This window comes from Leucoraja erinacea, chromosome 24 (assembly GCF_028641065.1).
Source record: "Leucoraja erinacea ecotype New England chromosome 24, Leri_hhj_1, whole genome shotgun sequence".
In the NCBI taxonomy this organism is placed as follows: Eukaryota; Metazoa; Chordata; class Chondrichthyes; order Rajiformes; family Rajidae; genus Leucoraja; species Leucoraja erinaceus.
The window spans coordinates 14389446-14406377 of record NC_073400.1 but is presented as its reverse complement, the minus strand read 5'-3'; the positions used below and the strand labels follow the sequence as shown (position 1 = coordinate 14406377).

The 16932-nt window shown below is 41.5% G+C and overlaps 1 protein-coding gene across 2 annotated transcripts in view; it reads left to right on the top strand.

The window, feature by feature from the left end:
• Window positions 1-16932, top strand: part of LOC129708663 (metabotropic glutamate receptor 4-like) — a 780176-nt gene that overhangs the window by 744814 nt on the left and 18430 nt on the right. For both annotated transcript variants that reach the window (XM_055654562.1, XM_055654563.1), the window contains one exon: window positions 2854-3100. In XM_055654562.1, coding sequence (XP_055510537.1) covers window positions 2854-3100 — 247 coding nt within the window. The remainder of the gene's footprint in view (window positions 1-2853; window positions 3101-16932) is intronic.

Below are 16932 nucleotides of genomic sequence, written 5' to 3'. Positions count from 1 at the left end.
AAGATCCCAGAATGCAGGTCCATGTAAAGTTAAAAATCACACAAAAATATTTTGTTGAATCTACTGCCGTCTGATTTAAATCTATGTTAAATCTATGTAGATTTAATCTGTGTTAAATCTTAGATATAAAATCTCATCGCAAATCTCAAATCTCAAATAATTGCATGTCATTTGCCAGAATAGAAAAATCAAGTACTAGAAGGCACATCTTTCAGGCGAGAGGGGCAAGTTTTTTTACATGGAAGGTAGCGAATACCTGGAATGCGCTGCTGGAGGTGGAGGTTGAGGCAGATGTGAGTGGTATTTAAGATCATTTAGGTATATGAAGGGAATTGAATTATGTACACGTAGATAAGAGTTGGTCTTGGCAACCTGTTCGACACAGACATTATGGGCTGAAGGCCCTGTTCTTGCACTGTACTCTTCTATGTTTTAATGTGGTATTTGTTTTAGCATCTTTTTTTCAATGTAGTGTAATAGGTTTGGTCTAGGGAAGCGAATAAGATTTCTGAGAGTGGAAGTATGTTGTTAATTTGGGTACATTAACAGTATTCACTATTTAAATCTCATGTTCACAAAGATAATTGAAACTTGCAAAGAGGCACAAGTGTGCGTCGGACAGCACAATGGTGCAACAGTGGAATTGTTGCCTTACAGCGCCAGAGACCCTGGTTCGATCCTGACTAGGGGTGCTGTATGTACGGAGTTTGTATGTTCTCCCTAGAACTGCTTCGGTTTCCTCCCACAAAGACGTAGAAGTTTTCAGTTAATTTCTGTAAATTGCAAATTATCCCTAATGTGTAGGATAGTGCTAGTGTATGGGAATCGCTGGTTGGCGCAGACACGGGAGACCGAAGGGCCTGTTTCCGTGCCGTATCTATAAATTCTAAAGTGAATCTTACTTCCGATTATTTCATTGCACCTTCAAGTTTTTCTTTTATTTTTTTTTAATCTCTTTAATGATTTTTACTTCAATTCATTTAAGTATATTTGATTGTCAGAGATGTTAAAGTAAAATAGAGAGAAAAATACTGCTCAAGTTTGCCTTGAGATGAGCATTTGTTCCCAGTCATCCCTTTGTTAAAAGCTGTCACGGTGATTTGTGTAACTGAGACTAAAGCCTTGTCCCTTAGTTATACCTCAACGCCCAAATCTTCGGGTGGAAGACATGCACATTCAATCCTCCTGATCGGACTTGGGTGAGTGTGGATGGGAGCCATGAGCATTGAGCTGATTCCAGCTTAATTCTGTCCATTTCAGTGTTATCATTTCTCTGAACTTGTGTTGAATTAATGAAATAAGGAGGGATAAGTGCTCGCTGGAGGCCTGCCAGCTACAATTTCTGCTCCCATTAAATGGTTGCAGGCTCACTTTAGAATGGTTGATTGTTGTATCTGCCAACCCCGATTATGATGAGATTTGTCAGTTTGCAACCAAGCTGTTTCCTGGATTATAGTTAAACATTGGATCATTTAGAAAACCAAAATCTTCGTGAATTACTTTCCTACTGCATTGACTGCCATTATAGAATAGCAAAGTTGAATATAGTTACATGAAAATGGAGATCACACAAGGAAAAAAAAACATTATGCAAAGCTACAAAAGGTTGAAATAAAAGATAGTCTTCCAATCGTACAGCATCTTAGATTGTGCTGAACCAAAGAATTGTTTTGAATTGTAGACACAATGAATTGCTGATGCTGGTATACAGAATAAAACACAAAGTGCTGGAGTAACTCAACGGGTCAGACAGCATCTGTGGAGAAGATGGATAGGTGATATTTTGGACTGGCAAGATGGGTCCCGGCCCAAAACATAACTTAAATATGTTTCCCAGAGATGCTGCCTGGCCCACAGATTTACTCCAGCATTTTGAGTCTTTCTTTGATAACCCAGCATCTGCAGTCCCCTATTTGAGTTTAAGTTTAGTTTATTGTCACATGTAGCAAGGTACTGTGGAAAGCTTTTATCATGTGCTAACCATGCGGAAAGACAATACCCGATTACAATTGAGCCATTCACAGTGTACAGATACATGATAAAGGGAATAATGTGAATAACGTTTAGTACAAGGTAAAGTCCAATCAAAGATAGTCCGAGGGTCACGAATGAGGTAGATAGTAGCTCAGGGCTGCTCTCAAGTTGTTGGTAGGATGATTCAGTTGCTTGATAACAGCGGGGAAGAAACTGTCCCTAAATCTGGACGTGTATGTTTTCACACTTCTATACCTCTTGCCTGATGGAAGAGGGAAGAAGAAGGAGTGGCCGGGGTGTGACTCATCTTTGATCAAGCTGGTCGCCTTGCGGAGGCAGCATGAGGTGTAAATGGAATCAATGGGTCCACACTTCTCGGCAATTTCTTGCGGTCTTGGATGGAGCTGTTCCCAAACCATGCTGTGATGCATCCTGATAAGATGCTTTCTATGGTGCATCTATAGACGTTGGTGAGATTTTTGTTGGGGACCTGCCAAACTTCCTAAGCCTTCTAAGAAAGTAGAGGTGTTGGTGTGCCTTATTGGCCAGTGCTTCAATCTGGGTGATCAAGGACAAGTTGCTGTTGACATTGGTTCTACGTTTTTACATACCATCCTCACCTTTCAAGTGAACTGAAGAGTTAGGTGCCAATTTAACAGATCCAAATATATTGCATGGTTCTTAATTCTGTTTTGATTACTGAATGACATTTTTTAATTACTTCAGCACTCCGTTTATGCTTTGAATTGCAGTTAGCTTTGTAATGAAGAGATATCCATGTATCGCCTCAACAACTTGCTGCAACAAGTTGCAAACCAAAATACATACAACAGGAACCCATTTACTCAAAAGTGCATTTCTCCCTTTGTTTTCTTTCAGATGTATATTCAAACCACCACGTTGACGATCTCCATAAATCTGAGTGCTTCTGTGTCGCTAGGCATGCTGTATATGCCCAAAGTTTATGTAATCCTATTCCACCCAGAGCAGAACGTGCAGAGACGTAAGCGCAGTCTAAAAGCTGTCGTGACAGCAGCCACAATGTCCAACAAGTTTACCCAGAAAGGAAATCTCCGCCCCAATGGAGAAGCCAAAACCGAACTATGTGAAAATCTCGAAACCCAAGGTAAAACATATTTTTGTCATTAAAATATTATTTGCCTTAAAAGCGATGAAGATATTACCACATAATTATTGAATGTATTGTTCGGAAAGTTATTTATCTGCCGTTTCCATCAAAAGGAATACTTTAATTTAACACAGTTAATTTTCTAATTGGAATAATTTTGAGATAATTTTGGTATTTTTAAATTGATGTTTTTTAAAAGCCAGCTGCATGAACACAATGAATAGAGCCAACTGTTACTTAAAATGCTAATCTATTCAGCTTTGATAGTGTTTTCTTACAGATTGAATAAGCAATGCAGCAATTTGTTTTATAATTACAAAAAATATCTCACAATATGGTGCAATTTTAATTTATTTGTCTTGATTGCAAACAAGAGGAGAATAAAGTGACTCAGTGAAGGTGTCAAAATAGAAAGGCTTTGCGCAGAATGTTGCCATAAGAAGCGTTGGTTATGCTTTATAAGAATGGGGAAGGCTGTGGAACAATGAACTGTATTTAAGTTAATATGGTTAACCAAAAAATCGTTGTTGGACTTGGTGGGCTCGGTGGGCCAAAGAGCTTGTTTCCACATGGTATCTCTAAAGAGTGGCTCAGTGGCGCAGTAGTAGAGTTGCTGCTTTCAAGCGCCAGAGATCTGGATTCGATCCTGGCTACAGATGCTGTCTGTATGGAGTTTGTACATTCGCCCTGTGACCACATGGGTTTTCTCCAGGTGCTCTGGTATCTTTCCACTTTTCAAAGATATACAGGATTGTAGGTTAATTGACTTCTGTAAGTTACCTCTTGTATGCAGGATAGAACTAGGGTATGGGTGATCGCTGGTCAGCATGGATTCAGTGTGCGGAACGTCTATTTCTGCATTGTATCTCTAACGTCTTAACGTCTAAAGTCTAGAACTTCCTCAGCAATCCTTATCCTGTACCCATTAATTCAATCTCCAAGCACAATGTTTTAACCTAAAACTATCCCAAACATAAATACTTCAATTAGCTAGGAGTTAAACTAAGGCTGCATCTCACTGTCATCACTCCTGTATTTCCCAACTGGCATTTGATTTACCATGCCCACCCATGATACTGCAGTACAGCATGTCCATAGAATGGCCACTAAATGACACTAGCAATAGAAGGTGTGAATAGAAGCTGATGACTGGAGAAAAATTAGATTTAGACTTTTGATATACAGCATGGAAGCGGGCCCTTCGACCCACCTTGTCTCTCGTCGACCAATAAACACCCTGTACACTAGCGCTATCCTACACACTAGGGCCAATTTACACTTTTACCCAAGCCAATTAACCTACACGCCTATAGAGTGTGGGAGGAAACCGAAGAAAACCCACGCGGTCACAGGGAGAACATACAAATTCCGTACTGACAGCACCCGTAGTCAGGATCGAACCCAGGTCTCTGGCGCTGTGAGGTAGCAACTCAACCACTGCACACCGTGCCACACATAAAAAACCATCGAACCATTGAGATGGTTGGACACTGGATTGTTGGAAATGGTCATCACTGATGTTATGGTAGTTTAATGGTAACTCAGTGGTAGGATCTTTGACCAGCAGCTTCAGTTTCTCCAGAATATTGTTTATTAGTTGTGTATAGTTTATTGTCACGTGTACCAAGGTACAGTGAAAAGCTTTTGTTTTAGTGCTGACCTGTCAGCGGAAAGACTATATGTGATTACATTTGAGCCATCCACATTTTACAGACACATGATAAAGTGCATAATGTTCAGTGGAAGATAAACTCTTGCACTAGAAGTCTGAAAGATAGTCCGAGGATCTCCAATGAGGTGGATAGTAGCTCAGTACCACTCCCTGGTTGTTGATAGGATGTTTTTTTCCTAACATTGTGAATACAGTTTCCTAATACAAGTTTTCCTAAGTTTGAAACATGATAACGTTTTGATGCTTACGGCGAATCCCACTAAAGACTTTGCTCCAGATGCCTTAGACTTTATTTTTTGATCTATGGAAGATTGGGCTCCATACAGCATTCACTCAGATCTGCAAAGGTTCATCTAAAGATCTCCATATCATACATTGATTAGCCAAATTCCATTCTGAAGCAGCAAAACATTAGTGGCATCGAGAGGTTGTGAATAAAAGTTGATGACTGGAGAGAAGTTAGTTTGAGACGTTAGAGATGTCAGGTGCCAGAGGTTATGGGGAGATGGCAGGAGAATGTGGTTAGGAGGGAGAGATAGATCAGCCATGATTGAATGGCAGAGTAGACTTGATGGGCAGAAGGACCTAATTCTATTTCTATTTGTTATGACATGAGATACATCATGGAAACAGACCCCTCAACCCACCGAGTCCACGCTGGCCAGCGATCACCCCGTGCACTAGCACTATCCTTCAGTCAAAGCGGTCATGCTCTTTATGTTGAGTAAATACTGTGTTGACCCTTTAGGGAAGAGCCAGTGTTTGAAGATTGTCGCATTCCCTTTGGGAAATTTCATTAAAGCAATTGAACTCCTGGGGATGTAGGTTGTAGGCGTTACTCCAACATTCTAGCAGGATTGGATGGCGTGAGTATAAAAGGAGGGGGTTGGGATGACGATCAAAACGGGCCATTTTTTTTTTCCTGCATCTTATCAAATCTCTGCAAGTTTGCTGGAAATAAAAGTTTGTTGTTCAAGTTGAAGTTCAAGTCGAAGTCGAATGTCAGGCTTGAATCCAAAGGCTTACGACTGAAAAAATGTGGAGGAAGAAAAAATAACGCGGGTTTTTTTTTGCCAACAACCAGAGAAAATAATACACAACAAATCATCTACATTTTCAGGACATAATTTTGCCTCACTAAATAAAATCAATTTGCACAGCAAGGGGGTCTGAAAGAAGTGATTGGTTCTAAATGTATCATAAACTAAACTAAATAGGATCTGTCAGCAACAAAAGCACTTTGTATCCATGAAATGTTTTTAACATTGTATAATGTCCCTATCTCATTTTTCTCCAGTCATCAGCTTCCATCCCAAAAAAAGGTTTATGGGATTAAATGCTTCCTTCTGCACCAATGATTTATTCACTCATAGCGCTGTTGCCATTTTTTTCACTGCAATTTTGTGTGAAGATGGTCACCCACCAGACAATTGCCCTGTCTTTTCAGGCTAATGTTCAGAAGTCTTAGGAGCAGAATTAGGCCATTCAGCCCATTGAATGGTTTAATAGTAAGATTAAATGAGAACTTACCAGTTTGAAGTTTGATCTTTATTTTATGAGGAGTTACGTTGAGGGACTACGTGAAGAGACCCCGTCCAGCGCACACGCGTCAATCTTCAAAGCAGCGGTGTGAAATCACAGATGATAGTTACCGAAGCATAATAGTAAGCTACGTGACAAACATAACCTACAGTTGATCTTTATTAGGGTGGGAGCGGAGGGCACGTAGTCCCTCAACGTAACTCCTCATAAAATAAAGATCAAACTTCAAACTGGTAAGTTCTCGTTTAATCTTACTATTTTACTTCGGAGTCACGTGAGTGACTACGTGAAGATTTTAAAGTTTCTGTGATTTCATGCCGTAGATTCAATCCAGGCGTCTCACTGCATTGATTGACTCTAATTGAGTGAAAAACAATCAATAACATACAACCATAACATTGATGTAATCAGTTACTGTTTTTTATTTATCATAACAAAACACTTTTGTCCCCTTTTTTATCACTGGGGAACATTTAATACTGAATCCAAAACAGCACCACCAAATACACCAGGGTCTGTAATCTCTTTATGGTAATACTTGTGAAACATCCTTTCACTTGCCCATCCTGCGGCCGCGAGGATATGGTCTATTGGAACGTTCAAATCCTTGGCCGCCGATTCTGCCGCCGCCCTGGTGGAATGAGATTTAAATTTGTCAGTATTAATTTCTGCATCCAACAGCACCTGCTTCAGCCACCTGGAAATAGTCTGTACTGACACTTTCCTATGTGTTTTTTTATGGCTGATAAACAATGCTGATTCTGCACCTCTTAAGTCCTTGGTGGCCTCAATGTAACATTTTAAATGTGTCACTACACATAGTCTTGGATCCGTAGGATATGCTGCAAAGACCAATTTGCACCCCGTGACTCCTGGTCTGCTCTGTTTGAGTAAATCATAGGCATAGAATGTAATTGCCTCTGTTGTCATTCCCATTCTGTCTATACGTAATTTATGTAATGTCTGTACTCTTTGTGCTGAAACTAATGCCATTAACATGACTACCTTCATGGTAATTTTGTCTAAAGCCAAATTTGAAATGGGACTCCATTCCTGGAGTAACATGAGCACATCCCTCACATTCCAGATTTCTGTATATCTGGGTCTGGGAGGTTTGGCATTGAAGATTCCCTTCATGTACCTACAGACCAAGGGGTGTGATCCTAGAACCTGTTGTTCTGATGCTCTCCATAAATATGCAGAGAGGGCACTCCTTGCAGTATTGATCGCACTATAACTTAAATTTACATAAAAATGTAATGTTGACAGAAATTCTAAAACATCTGAGATGTCTGCAGTGTGGTATGAAATATTTTGTCTTGAGCAAAACGCCTCCCATTTCTTAATGTAAGAAATGTACTGCTTCTGGGTACTATCCCTCCAGGCTCCTCCAATTATATCCATAGTGCGATCTGATAGTCCTCTTCCGAGATATGGCCTTTTTAGAATCTGCAAATCAACAAATCAATACGATCATGTAAAGGATGAAAATCACCAGTTACAGGGTGCACAAGTAGGTTTTCTTGTCTTGGAATATGCATGAGGTTCTGTGACCATTTCTAGCACTGGTGGATACCATGGTTGTGTAGGCCAATCTGGGACCACCAACAATCCTGAAGCATCATCCTGCTTGATCTTTTGTAGACACCTACTAAGACAAAAGGGAGGAAATGCATATAAAGACATTCCACCCCAATTCAGCGAGAATGAATCCACCGCTGTTGCACCTGGATCTGGTTTCCATGAAACATATTGAGGCAATTCGTGGTTCAGTCTAGATGCAACCAAGTCAATTTTTGGCCTTCCAAATTTTTCAACAATGTTATACAAAATGTCACAATTTAACATCCATTCTGTATTATCATTACATTTTCGTGACCTGGTGCGTGCAATTATGCTGAATTTACCTGGGAGGTAAATTGCTGAAAGCCAAATGTTTTGAATAATTTTAATACCCAGTGCCAGATAACGTTTGCCAATCTGTCACAAGCTTCTGACTTGATTCCACCCATATGATTGACATATGCTACTGCCGTAGTGTTGTCATTCTGAACCTGCACATGCAGATTTTGCACATTAGAGCAATAAGCTTTAAGCCCATGAAATGTACTTAGTAATTCTTGATAGTTAATTCCATGTGCTTTGAGCAAAGGTTCCTCTTCCACATTCCGTCTACCTCCACAGCTGGTAATGGTATCAGTAGCGCCCCAACCTAGCGCACTTGCATCAGTCTGTAGAATGATAGCAGGTGATTCAACCAGAATTTTCCTGGAAGAATAGGAAACACTTTTAATGCACCATTGTATATCAGCAATTGCTGTTGCTGATAGTTGCATGGGCCTATCAAAATGCCCCGAATGTCTTTTTAATGCTTGTACCTTTGCTCGCTGCAGCTGCTGATAATGCAGTGGACTGAACTGCACAGCTGGAAATGAAGCGATAAGTGTGCCAAGTAAGCTTGCCACTTGCCTAATTGATGGTTGATGCTCTGTAATGAATCTGTTACAACCCTCAATTAACTGCAGATTTTTGTCCTTGGTTAAAGTCACTATCGTGTGTTCTGAATTAATAGTGAACCCCAAGTAATCAATTGTAGGGAGACAGTCTAGATTTATCTGGATGTATTAAAAAGCCCAGATTTTGAAATGTGAGTTTCACTTCTGATACTGATGCTTTTGTTGTAGCTTCAGTGTCACCCACAATTTAAATATCATCTAAATAAGCCATTATCAAATGGCCCTGGGCTCTTAATAATGCTAGGACTGGTTTTAACAATTTTGTAACCAGTCTAGGGGCTGAGGTTAACCCATTATGCAATGCTTTGAATTGCCATTTGATTCATCCAGTTAAATTTTAAATATCTACGATCATTACCATGCACAGCCACAGAGTAATATGCATCTTGCAGATCTATGCTGCCCATATAGCATTATCTTGAAATTAGCTGCATAGCATTAGTAAATGTCTCAATTTTGAAATGTTTATACTGTACAAAAGGGTTAGGACTTGTTAGATAAAGAATGATTCTACAACCACCATCCTTTTTTGCTCTAGAAAAAATACTAGATATAAATTGGTGGTTTTGATAAACTGTTTTTTTCAATAACCCCTTTCCTACTTAATATGTCAAGGTCTGCTTGAATGTTTCTACTCTCTTCTTTAGAGAAAACATGCATTCGCTTTGGAACATGTTGAGTAGGAGGATTCAAATGTGGGTAGAATTCAATTCTGAACCCCCACAGTATAAATGCATCAGATGTTATTTTTCACCAATTTGCGAATGTGAAACATCTAATATGTTTTTTTCAGAACCAGACCCACCTACCTCAGGGTTTGCTGGTGTCACATGTTGTACCTTGCTCCTTGTGGGAATGCCATGTCCTCCACGTCCTGGAGCATTGTGCCAATAACGCATATACGGGTACGAGCGACTTGTTCCTTCACCAGCTCCAACCACCCTTCGGTATGGGTATTGCATTCGAACTGATCAGCCAAACATCGGTGGTTTAATCATGCCCACGGTTTTTGCTTCTTCTTTCAGGACTTTCACCCTTTTGGCTAGATCTTCTCCAAAGAGTAAGTTCGGCAATTGTATATTTGATGGTTTACAGAGCCCTGATGTATGTTAGGTCTTATAGCACTTTTACGAATACAGTTTATTTCGAAGTGTGCATTACACATTAGTCCCAAAACATCCTGTTGTGACGGTGTCACATGTCCTTCTTCCAGGTCTCTGGCAAACGCCGCAATACTTGAGCCCATTAATCTCAGCACCCATTGTATCTTCATTTCTTGTGCGTGTACTGCGGTGCCCAAATAGCCCCATATTACACTGTTTACTGCTGGGACTGCTAGCAGTGCGCAATTCTGCGGGATTTCATATTTATTGATAGTCTCATCCATCGTTAGTTTTTCTAAGTGATGGGAAAGCAGGTAATTTATAGTTGCTGCTATTTCTTCTGGCAATGGTTGTCCCTTATGTCTGGGACTTGAGAATTTTTGGGCCAGACCTGGTACTTTGAGCTCTATTATTGGGCTCTGGTCCTCATATGATTCATTATCAGAATCTTCTGGATATTCCTCCTCATAGTGGGGTTCACCTGGTATTTCTTCTTCAGGTGTTTCGTGCGCTGGCTCTCTTATAGGCCTACGCTTAGTAAACCCTTTTTCGGGTATCACAGGCTCTTGCATAGAACCATACTCTGGCAGCCCTTTTTTGGTTGCTGCTAACGCTGGATCTCCTGTAGACCAACGCCTGTATTGTCTTTCTTCAGACATTTATGGTACTGGCTCTCTGCTAGGCCAACACATATATTCTTCATCATCAGGCATTTCTGGCACTGGCTCACTTGTAGGCCAACGTTTCCCAGGACCTCTCCTGGGTGTTCCATACGCTGGCTCTCCTGTAGGAGTAACTGTACTCCTTGTGGAGTGTGCCTTTGTAAATCATTTTCCCCATGAGGTATTCCAATTGTGAGACCCGATCTGACATGACGGGTCTCCGGGTCCAACTCATCCGAGTCTACTGGCCTGTTTGTTTTCTTTTTGGCCTTACACCCTATAGGTGTTTCAACTGTACTTTTTTCTTCCGTTTTTGCAGTCGCTGGTTTTTCTACAGCCGACTTTTTAACGGGGCGCCCGCTACTCTCAGACACTCTGTCCTCTTGAGTTTTAGCTGCGGTGCGCTTCCCTTTACCTTTTCTCCATAATTAGACTTGCCTGTTTCCCAGCACACAGTCTCCACGGAAGAAAAATGGCCTGAAGTGAAAGTAAAAATACATATCTTCAGGTTTTCTTTCACTCACTGCTTGGAGGGCTCTGCTCCTTCCAACGTGGTTGCAGTCGCTATGCGTCTGACGATATGATGCGTGTGTGCCTGGACGAGGTCTCTTCACGTAGTCATTCACGTGACTCCGAAGTAAAATCCACCATTCAATCGTTGCTTTTCCCTCTCAACCCCATCCATTCACCTTCTCCCCGTAACCTTTGACACTCATACTAATCAAGAACCAGTCAATCTCTCCTTTTAAAATATCCATTGGCTTTGCCTCCACAGCCATCTGTGGTAATGTATTCCACAAATTTACCACCCCCTGGCTAAATAAATTCCTTTACGTCCTATTATTCTGAGGCTGTGCGCTTTGGTCCTTGACTCTCCCACAGTTCTCTAAATCTCTAAACTAAATTCTATATTCCTTCCAACATGCCTTTTCAGAGGTAGGAGAATCCAAGAAATAGAGCTCTACAACCCTGGAGGATGTCTTGTAAATGTGAATCCTTGGGCAGGTTTTGCAGTAAAACCTCCACATGTACAAGTTCCTGGCACAGTGGCACAGCGGTAGTGTTACTGCTTCGCATCACCAGAGACCAGGGTTCGATCCTGACTATGGATGCTGGCAGCATGGAGTTTGTACATTCTCCCCGTGACCACGTGTGTTTTCTCCGAATGCGCCGATTTACTTCCACACTCCAAAGACATACAGGTTTGTAGGTTAATTGGCTTTGGTAAAATTGTAAATTGTCCCTAGTGTATAGGATAGTGCTCATGTACAGGGTGGTTGCTGGAAGTCATGGACTAGGTGGAGCGAGGGGCCTGTTTCTGCGCTGTAATCTCTAATCTGAACTAAACTACAATAGGTATACCAAAGGGAAGGCAACATAGTGCAGAATAAACTTCTCAGTATTGTTGTGCACCAGTTCCATAAACAAAGTCCAATATCCGCACTGGGGTAGAGGTGAATCGGACATTATCACAGTTTATGGAAGGATTTTCCTAGAGTATCTTTAATAGACAATAGGTGCAGGACGAGGCCATTCGGCCCTTCGAGCCAGCACCACCATTCACTGTGATCATGGCTGATCATCCACAATCAGTACCCCGTTCCTGCCTTCTCCCCATATCCCCTAACTCCACTATCTTTAAGAGCTCTATCTAACTCTCTCTTGAAAGCATCCAGAGAATTGGCCTCCACTGCCCTTCTGAGGCAGAGAATTACACAGATTCATAACCCTCTGTGTGAAAAAGGTTTTTCCTCATCTCTGTTCTAAATGGCTTACCCCTTATTCTTAAATGTGGCTTACCACTTATTCTTAAACTAAAGGGTTAATATAGCTATAATTCAATCCATATTCAAACAACTTAGGCCTGCTTCTAAGCTACTTTGAGAAGGTAAGTTGAATATCGTGACGTTCCCATTTGACTGATCCATTTTCCAAGTCGATAATGTTGGAGAAACCATCGAGTACATTTCAGTGATTTGCTGCAGGGTATGTTTTAAGTGGCACTATGAAGAGTATAGTGCTTTGCAGCGGACTTGTGTGTGGCTTCACTCTGGCAATTGAGGAGGCCAAGGACAGTAAGGTCAGTGTGGGAATGGGAATGGGAAGGGCAGTTTAAATAATTGATTGAACAGCAAGGGATAATAATTAACTTCCCCCTCTCCTGCAGATTTGGGCATTCCTTGGCTGTGAATGTTATGTCTTAGTTTTGTTGATTATTGTCACGTTTACCAGGATACAGTGAAAAGCTTTTTTGTTGCCTGCTATCCAGTCAGCGAAAAGACTAGACATGATTCCAATAAAGCCGTGCATAGTGTTCAGATACAGGCTAAAGGGAATCAGTTGAATTAAAGATTTTAATGAGTAGAGCGATTGGAATATTGAGTATGACTTGGGAGGTCATGTTGCAATTATATGCAATTAACCGTTGGTAAGGCTATATTTAGAGTATTGTGTTCAATTTTGGTCACCATATTATAGGAAAGATGTTGGCAAGCTGGAAATGGTGCAGAGAAGATTTACGAGGATGTTGCCAGGATTCAAGGGCCTGCACTATGTGGAGAGAGTGGACATGCTGGGACTTTTTTCCTTGGAGAGGAATGAAGGGTGATCATATAGTGGTGTACAAAATCATGAGAGGAATAGATTGGGTAAAAGCACAGTCTTTGTCCAGAGTAGGAGAATTAAGAACCAGATGACAGAAGTTTAAGGTGGGGGGAAAGATTAAATAGAAACCTGAGGTTTTTTTTACACATTTTTACAGGGTATATGGAGCAAGCTGTTGAAGGAGGTAGTTTTAGAAAGGTATTATACATTTAAGAAACATTTGGACAGGTACGTGGATAGGACAGGTTTAGAAGGATGTGGGCCATACTCAGACAGGTGGGTCTAGCATATGTGGGACATGTTGGATCGAAGGGCTTGTGTACACACTGTATGACTGTTTGACTCTATAATGAATGATTGCAGATCCTCTCCTGGGACCAGCCGCAAAAGAGTCGCCTGGTTTCGGTGCCATCTTGAATCGTCTAAGTTTAGAATGATCATGATTTTGCCTTATGACTGGAACTATTGGTCCAGGAAACTGCGCTGAAGAACTTTCTCACTGACGTTCTAGGTTTGAAGAATCTCAAAGTACTTTCTTCATTGTTTAGTGGTGGAATTCAGCATAGCTAATGCATACAATTTGATTTTGTGTCTGTTTTTTTCAAATTCTTTGAAGATCTTGACTGTATTTTTTCCCCCAGTTGAACTGTATGTAGAGAAACAGCAATTGTCTGGATAGATTCTACTCTGAGATAGATTCTTTGGTTCACAAGGTACAAAATTGACTGGAGGAGGTCTGAAGATATCCACCAGTTTGATGTTAAGATGTGCTTCAGAACCGTGCGGCACAGTGGTGCAGCGGTAGAGTTGCTGCCTTACTGCGCCAGAAACATGGGCTCGACCCTGACGTTGGGTACTATCTGTATGTTCTCCCTCTGACCATGTGGGTCTATTCCGGTCTCCACCTGCCTTCCAATGAGTTTACTTACGCAGCACGATGGCGCAGCTGTAGAGTTGCTGCATTACAGTGCCAGAGACCCGGGTTAGATCCTGACCATGGGTGCTGTCTGTATGGAGTTTATATGTTCTTCTCGTGACCTGCGTGGATTTCTCCAGGTGATCCGGTTTCCTTCCCCACTCCAAGGACGTACAGGCTGGTAGGCTAATTGACTTGGTAAAATTGTACATTGTCCCTAATTTATGTGGGGTAGTGTCCATGTGCGGTAATCGCTGGTTGGTGCGCACTGGGAAGGCCAAAGGGCGTGTCTCCGCGCTGTATCTCTAAACTAAAACTAGACGTACAGGTTTGTATGCTCTGTAATTGCCCTCAGTGCATAGAATGCAAAACTGGGATAACATAGAATTAGTGTGAACAGGTGATCGATGATCGGCACGGACCTGGTGGACTGAAGGGCCTGTTTCCACACTGTATCTTTAAGGTCTCAATTAAAAAATAAAGGGCCTGTCCCACTTACGTGTCCTTGGCACGCAAATTACACGACCTCGTGGTCGCGTTGAGCCGAGACGGTCCCGCCAAGGTCGGGCACGATTCCATGCGTACGAACAGCCATCTGGAGCGCATGACGTCATTTGAAGATGGACACAAAGCAGGAGTAACTCAGCGGGACTGGCAGCATCTCTGGAGAGAAGCAATGGATGACGTTTCATGTCGAGACTCTTCCTCAGTCTGAAAAGAAGGGTCTTGACCCAAAACGTCAGCCATTGCTTCGCTCCATAGATGCTGCCGGTCCCGCTAAGTCCCTCCTGCATTTTGCCTACTTCTGCTGCTGTTGAAGGTGAGACGTTGCGTCGTGCCAGGATCTTGGGCTTGTCCCACTTTGGCCGTCAGTTCTGCGACAGTCCGTTGGCGCGCAAAGATTCCGTTCACTACAAAGATTTCAGAGCCCCGCGCGATGTCACGCACAACTACATACCCCTCCGCGCTTCTAAGTGGGACCGGCCCCGCGTGGCCATACATAGAAACATAGAAACATAGAAAATAGGTGCAGGAGTAGGCCATCGGCCCTTCGAGCCTGCACCGCCATTCAATATGATCATGGCTGATCATCCAACTTAGTATCCCATCCCTGCCTTCTCTCCATACCCCCTGATCCCTTTAGCCACAAGGGCCACATCTAACTCCCTCTTAAATATAGCCAATGAACTTTCTGTGGCAGAGAATTCCACAGATTCACCACTCTCTGTGTAAAAAATAATTTTCTCATCTCGGTCGTAAAAGACTTCACTCTTATCCTTAAACTGTGACCCATAGTTCTGGACTTCCCCAACATCGTGAATAATCTTCCTGCATCTAGCCTGTCCAACCCCTTAAGAATTTTGTAAGTTTCTATAAGATTCTATAAGTTTCTATACGATGCCCGTGCGCCTCAACGCGAACACGCGGTCGCGTAATTTACGTGCCAAGGACACGTTAGTGGGACAGGCCCTTTAGACTCATTATTAGGTTTGAAATCTGACACAATAACCATTTCACTTTTTCAATTCTGTACGGATTCGACAGCATAAAAATTTCTGAGGATATGTGAAATATGAAATTAAATATAGCTTCAGCCTTAATGACAGTGCAGCATGTGAAATGAAAGCATTTAGAAAGTGAATATAACAATGACATGATCCACGAGTAGGATTTCTTATCCAACAAAGTGTTCATTAACTGAAGATGGATTAGTCAAATCAAAGCATTGAAACTTACATTGATCCTAAATCATGGAGCCAAATCCCTTTTGTAGATTTGTTCAATTCTTTTACAGTTTTGGGTAATTAGACTTACTTTTAGCAGAACAATTGGATGAACAGCAAACAATTATTTCATATTAATATTCTATTCCTCTTGTAGATATGATCTGATCGTCATTTTAAAGGCAAGAAATTAGACATGCGGCGTGTTTTTTTCACAAGACATTCAAGGGAATTGTAATCAATTCACAAAGGAGATACCTCGATTCAATACTGTTGATGCAATTTCTGCCACGGGAACAGAGACAAAATTACATCCACATAGTTTCTCAGTCATTATATTGAACTTGTTTATACAAATGCAAACAGGTTGTTTCAAAGCTGCTACAGTAATGCATTTCCCCACAAATATAAGGGAAGGGTACATTTAATTTAGAGCAGTGGTTCTTAACCTGGGGGTCGGGACCCCCATGGGGGGGTCATTTGGGGCTTTACCGGGGGACATGAATGGGTCATAAATAACATATCCATTTTTTGAGCCCATTTTTAGGAACCTAACAAAGGTTCATAACACATACAGTATTCTGTTCGCGTATGCGCGTAGTATGCCAAAAAGGTTAAGAACCACTGATTTAGAGAGTGCACCTTGATAATGTGTACAAAAAATGTAGGTGCAAACAATGTGTGCAAAACTAATGTTATTTAAATACCATATCCATAAATAAGTAAACTCAAACCTTTGAAAATAATCAGAATTGCAGGTACTGGAAATTTAGTTTAGTTAAAGGGCGGCACAATGGTGCAGCTATGGAGTTGCTGCCTTTAAGCGCCATAGACCCGGGTTAGATCCTGACTACGGGTGTTGGAGTTTATACGTTCCTGTGACCGCGTGAGTTTTCTCTGGGGGCTCTGGTTTCCTCCCACACTCCAAAGATGTACAGATTTGTTGGTTAATTAGCTTAGTTAAAATTGTAAATTGTTCCTAGTGCGTAGGATCGTGTTAGTGCACAGACTCGGAGGGCGAAGGGCCTTTCTGTACTGTATCTCTAAAGTCTAAGGTCTAAAGTTTAGCTTAGAAACACAGCATGGAAAC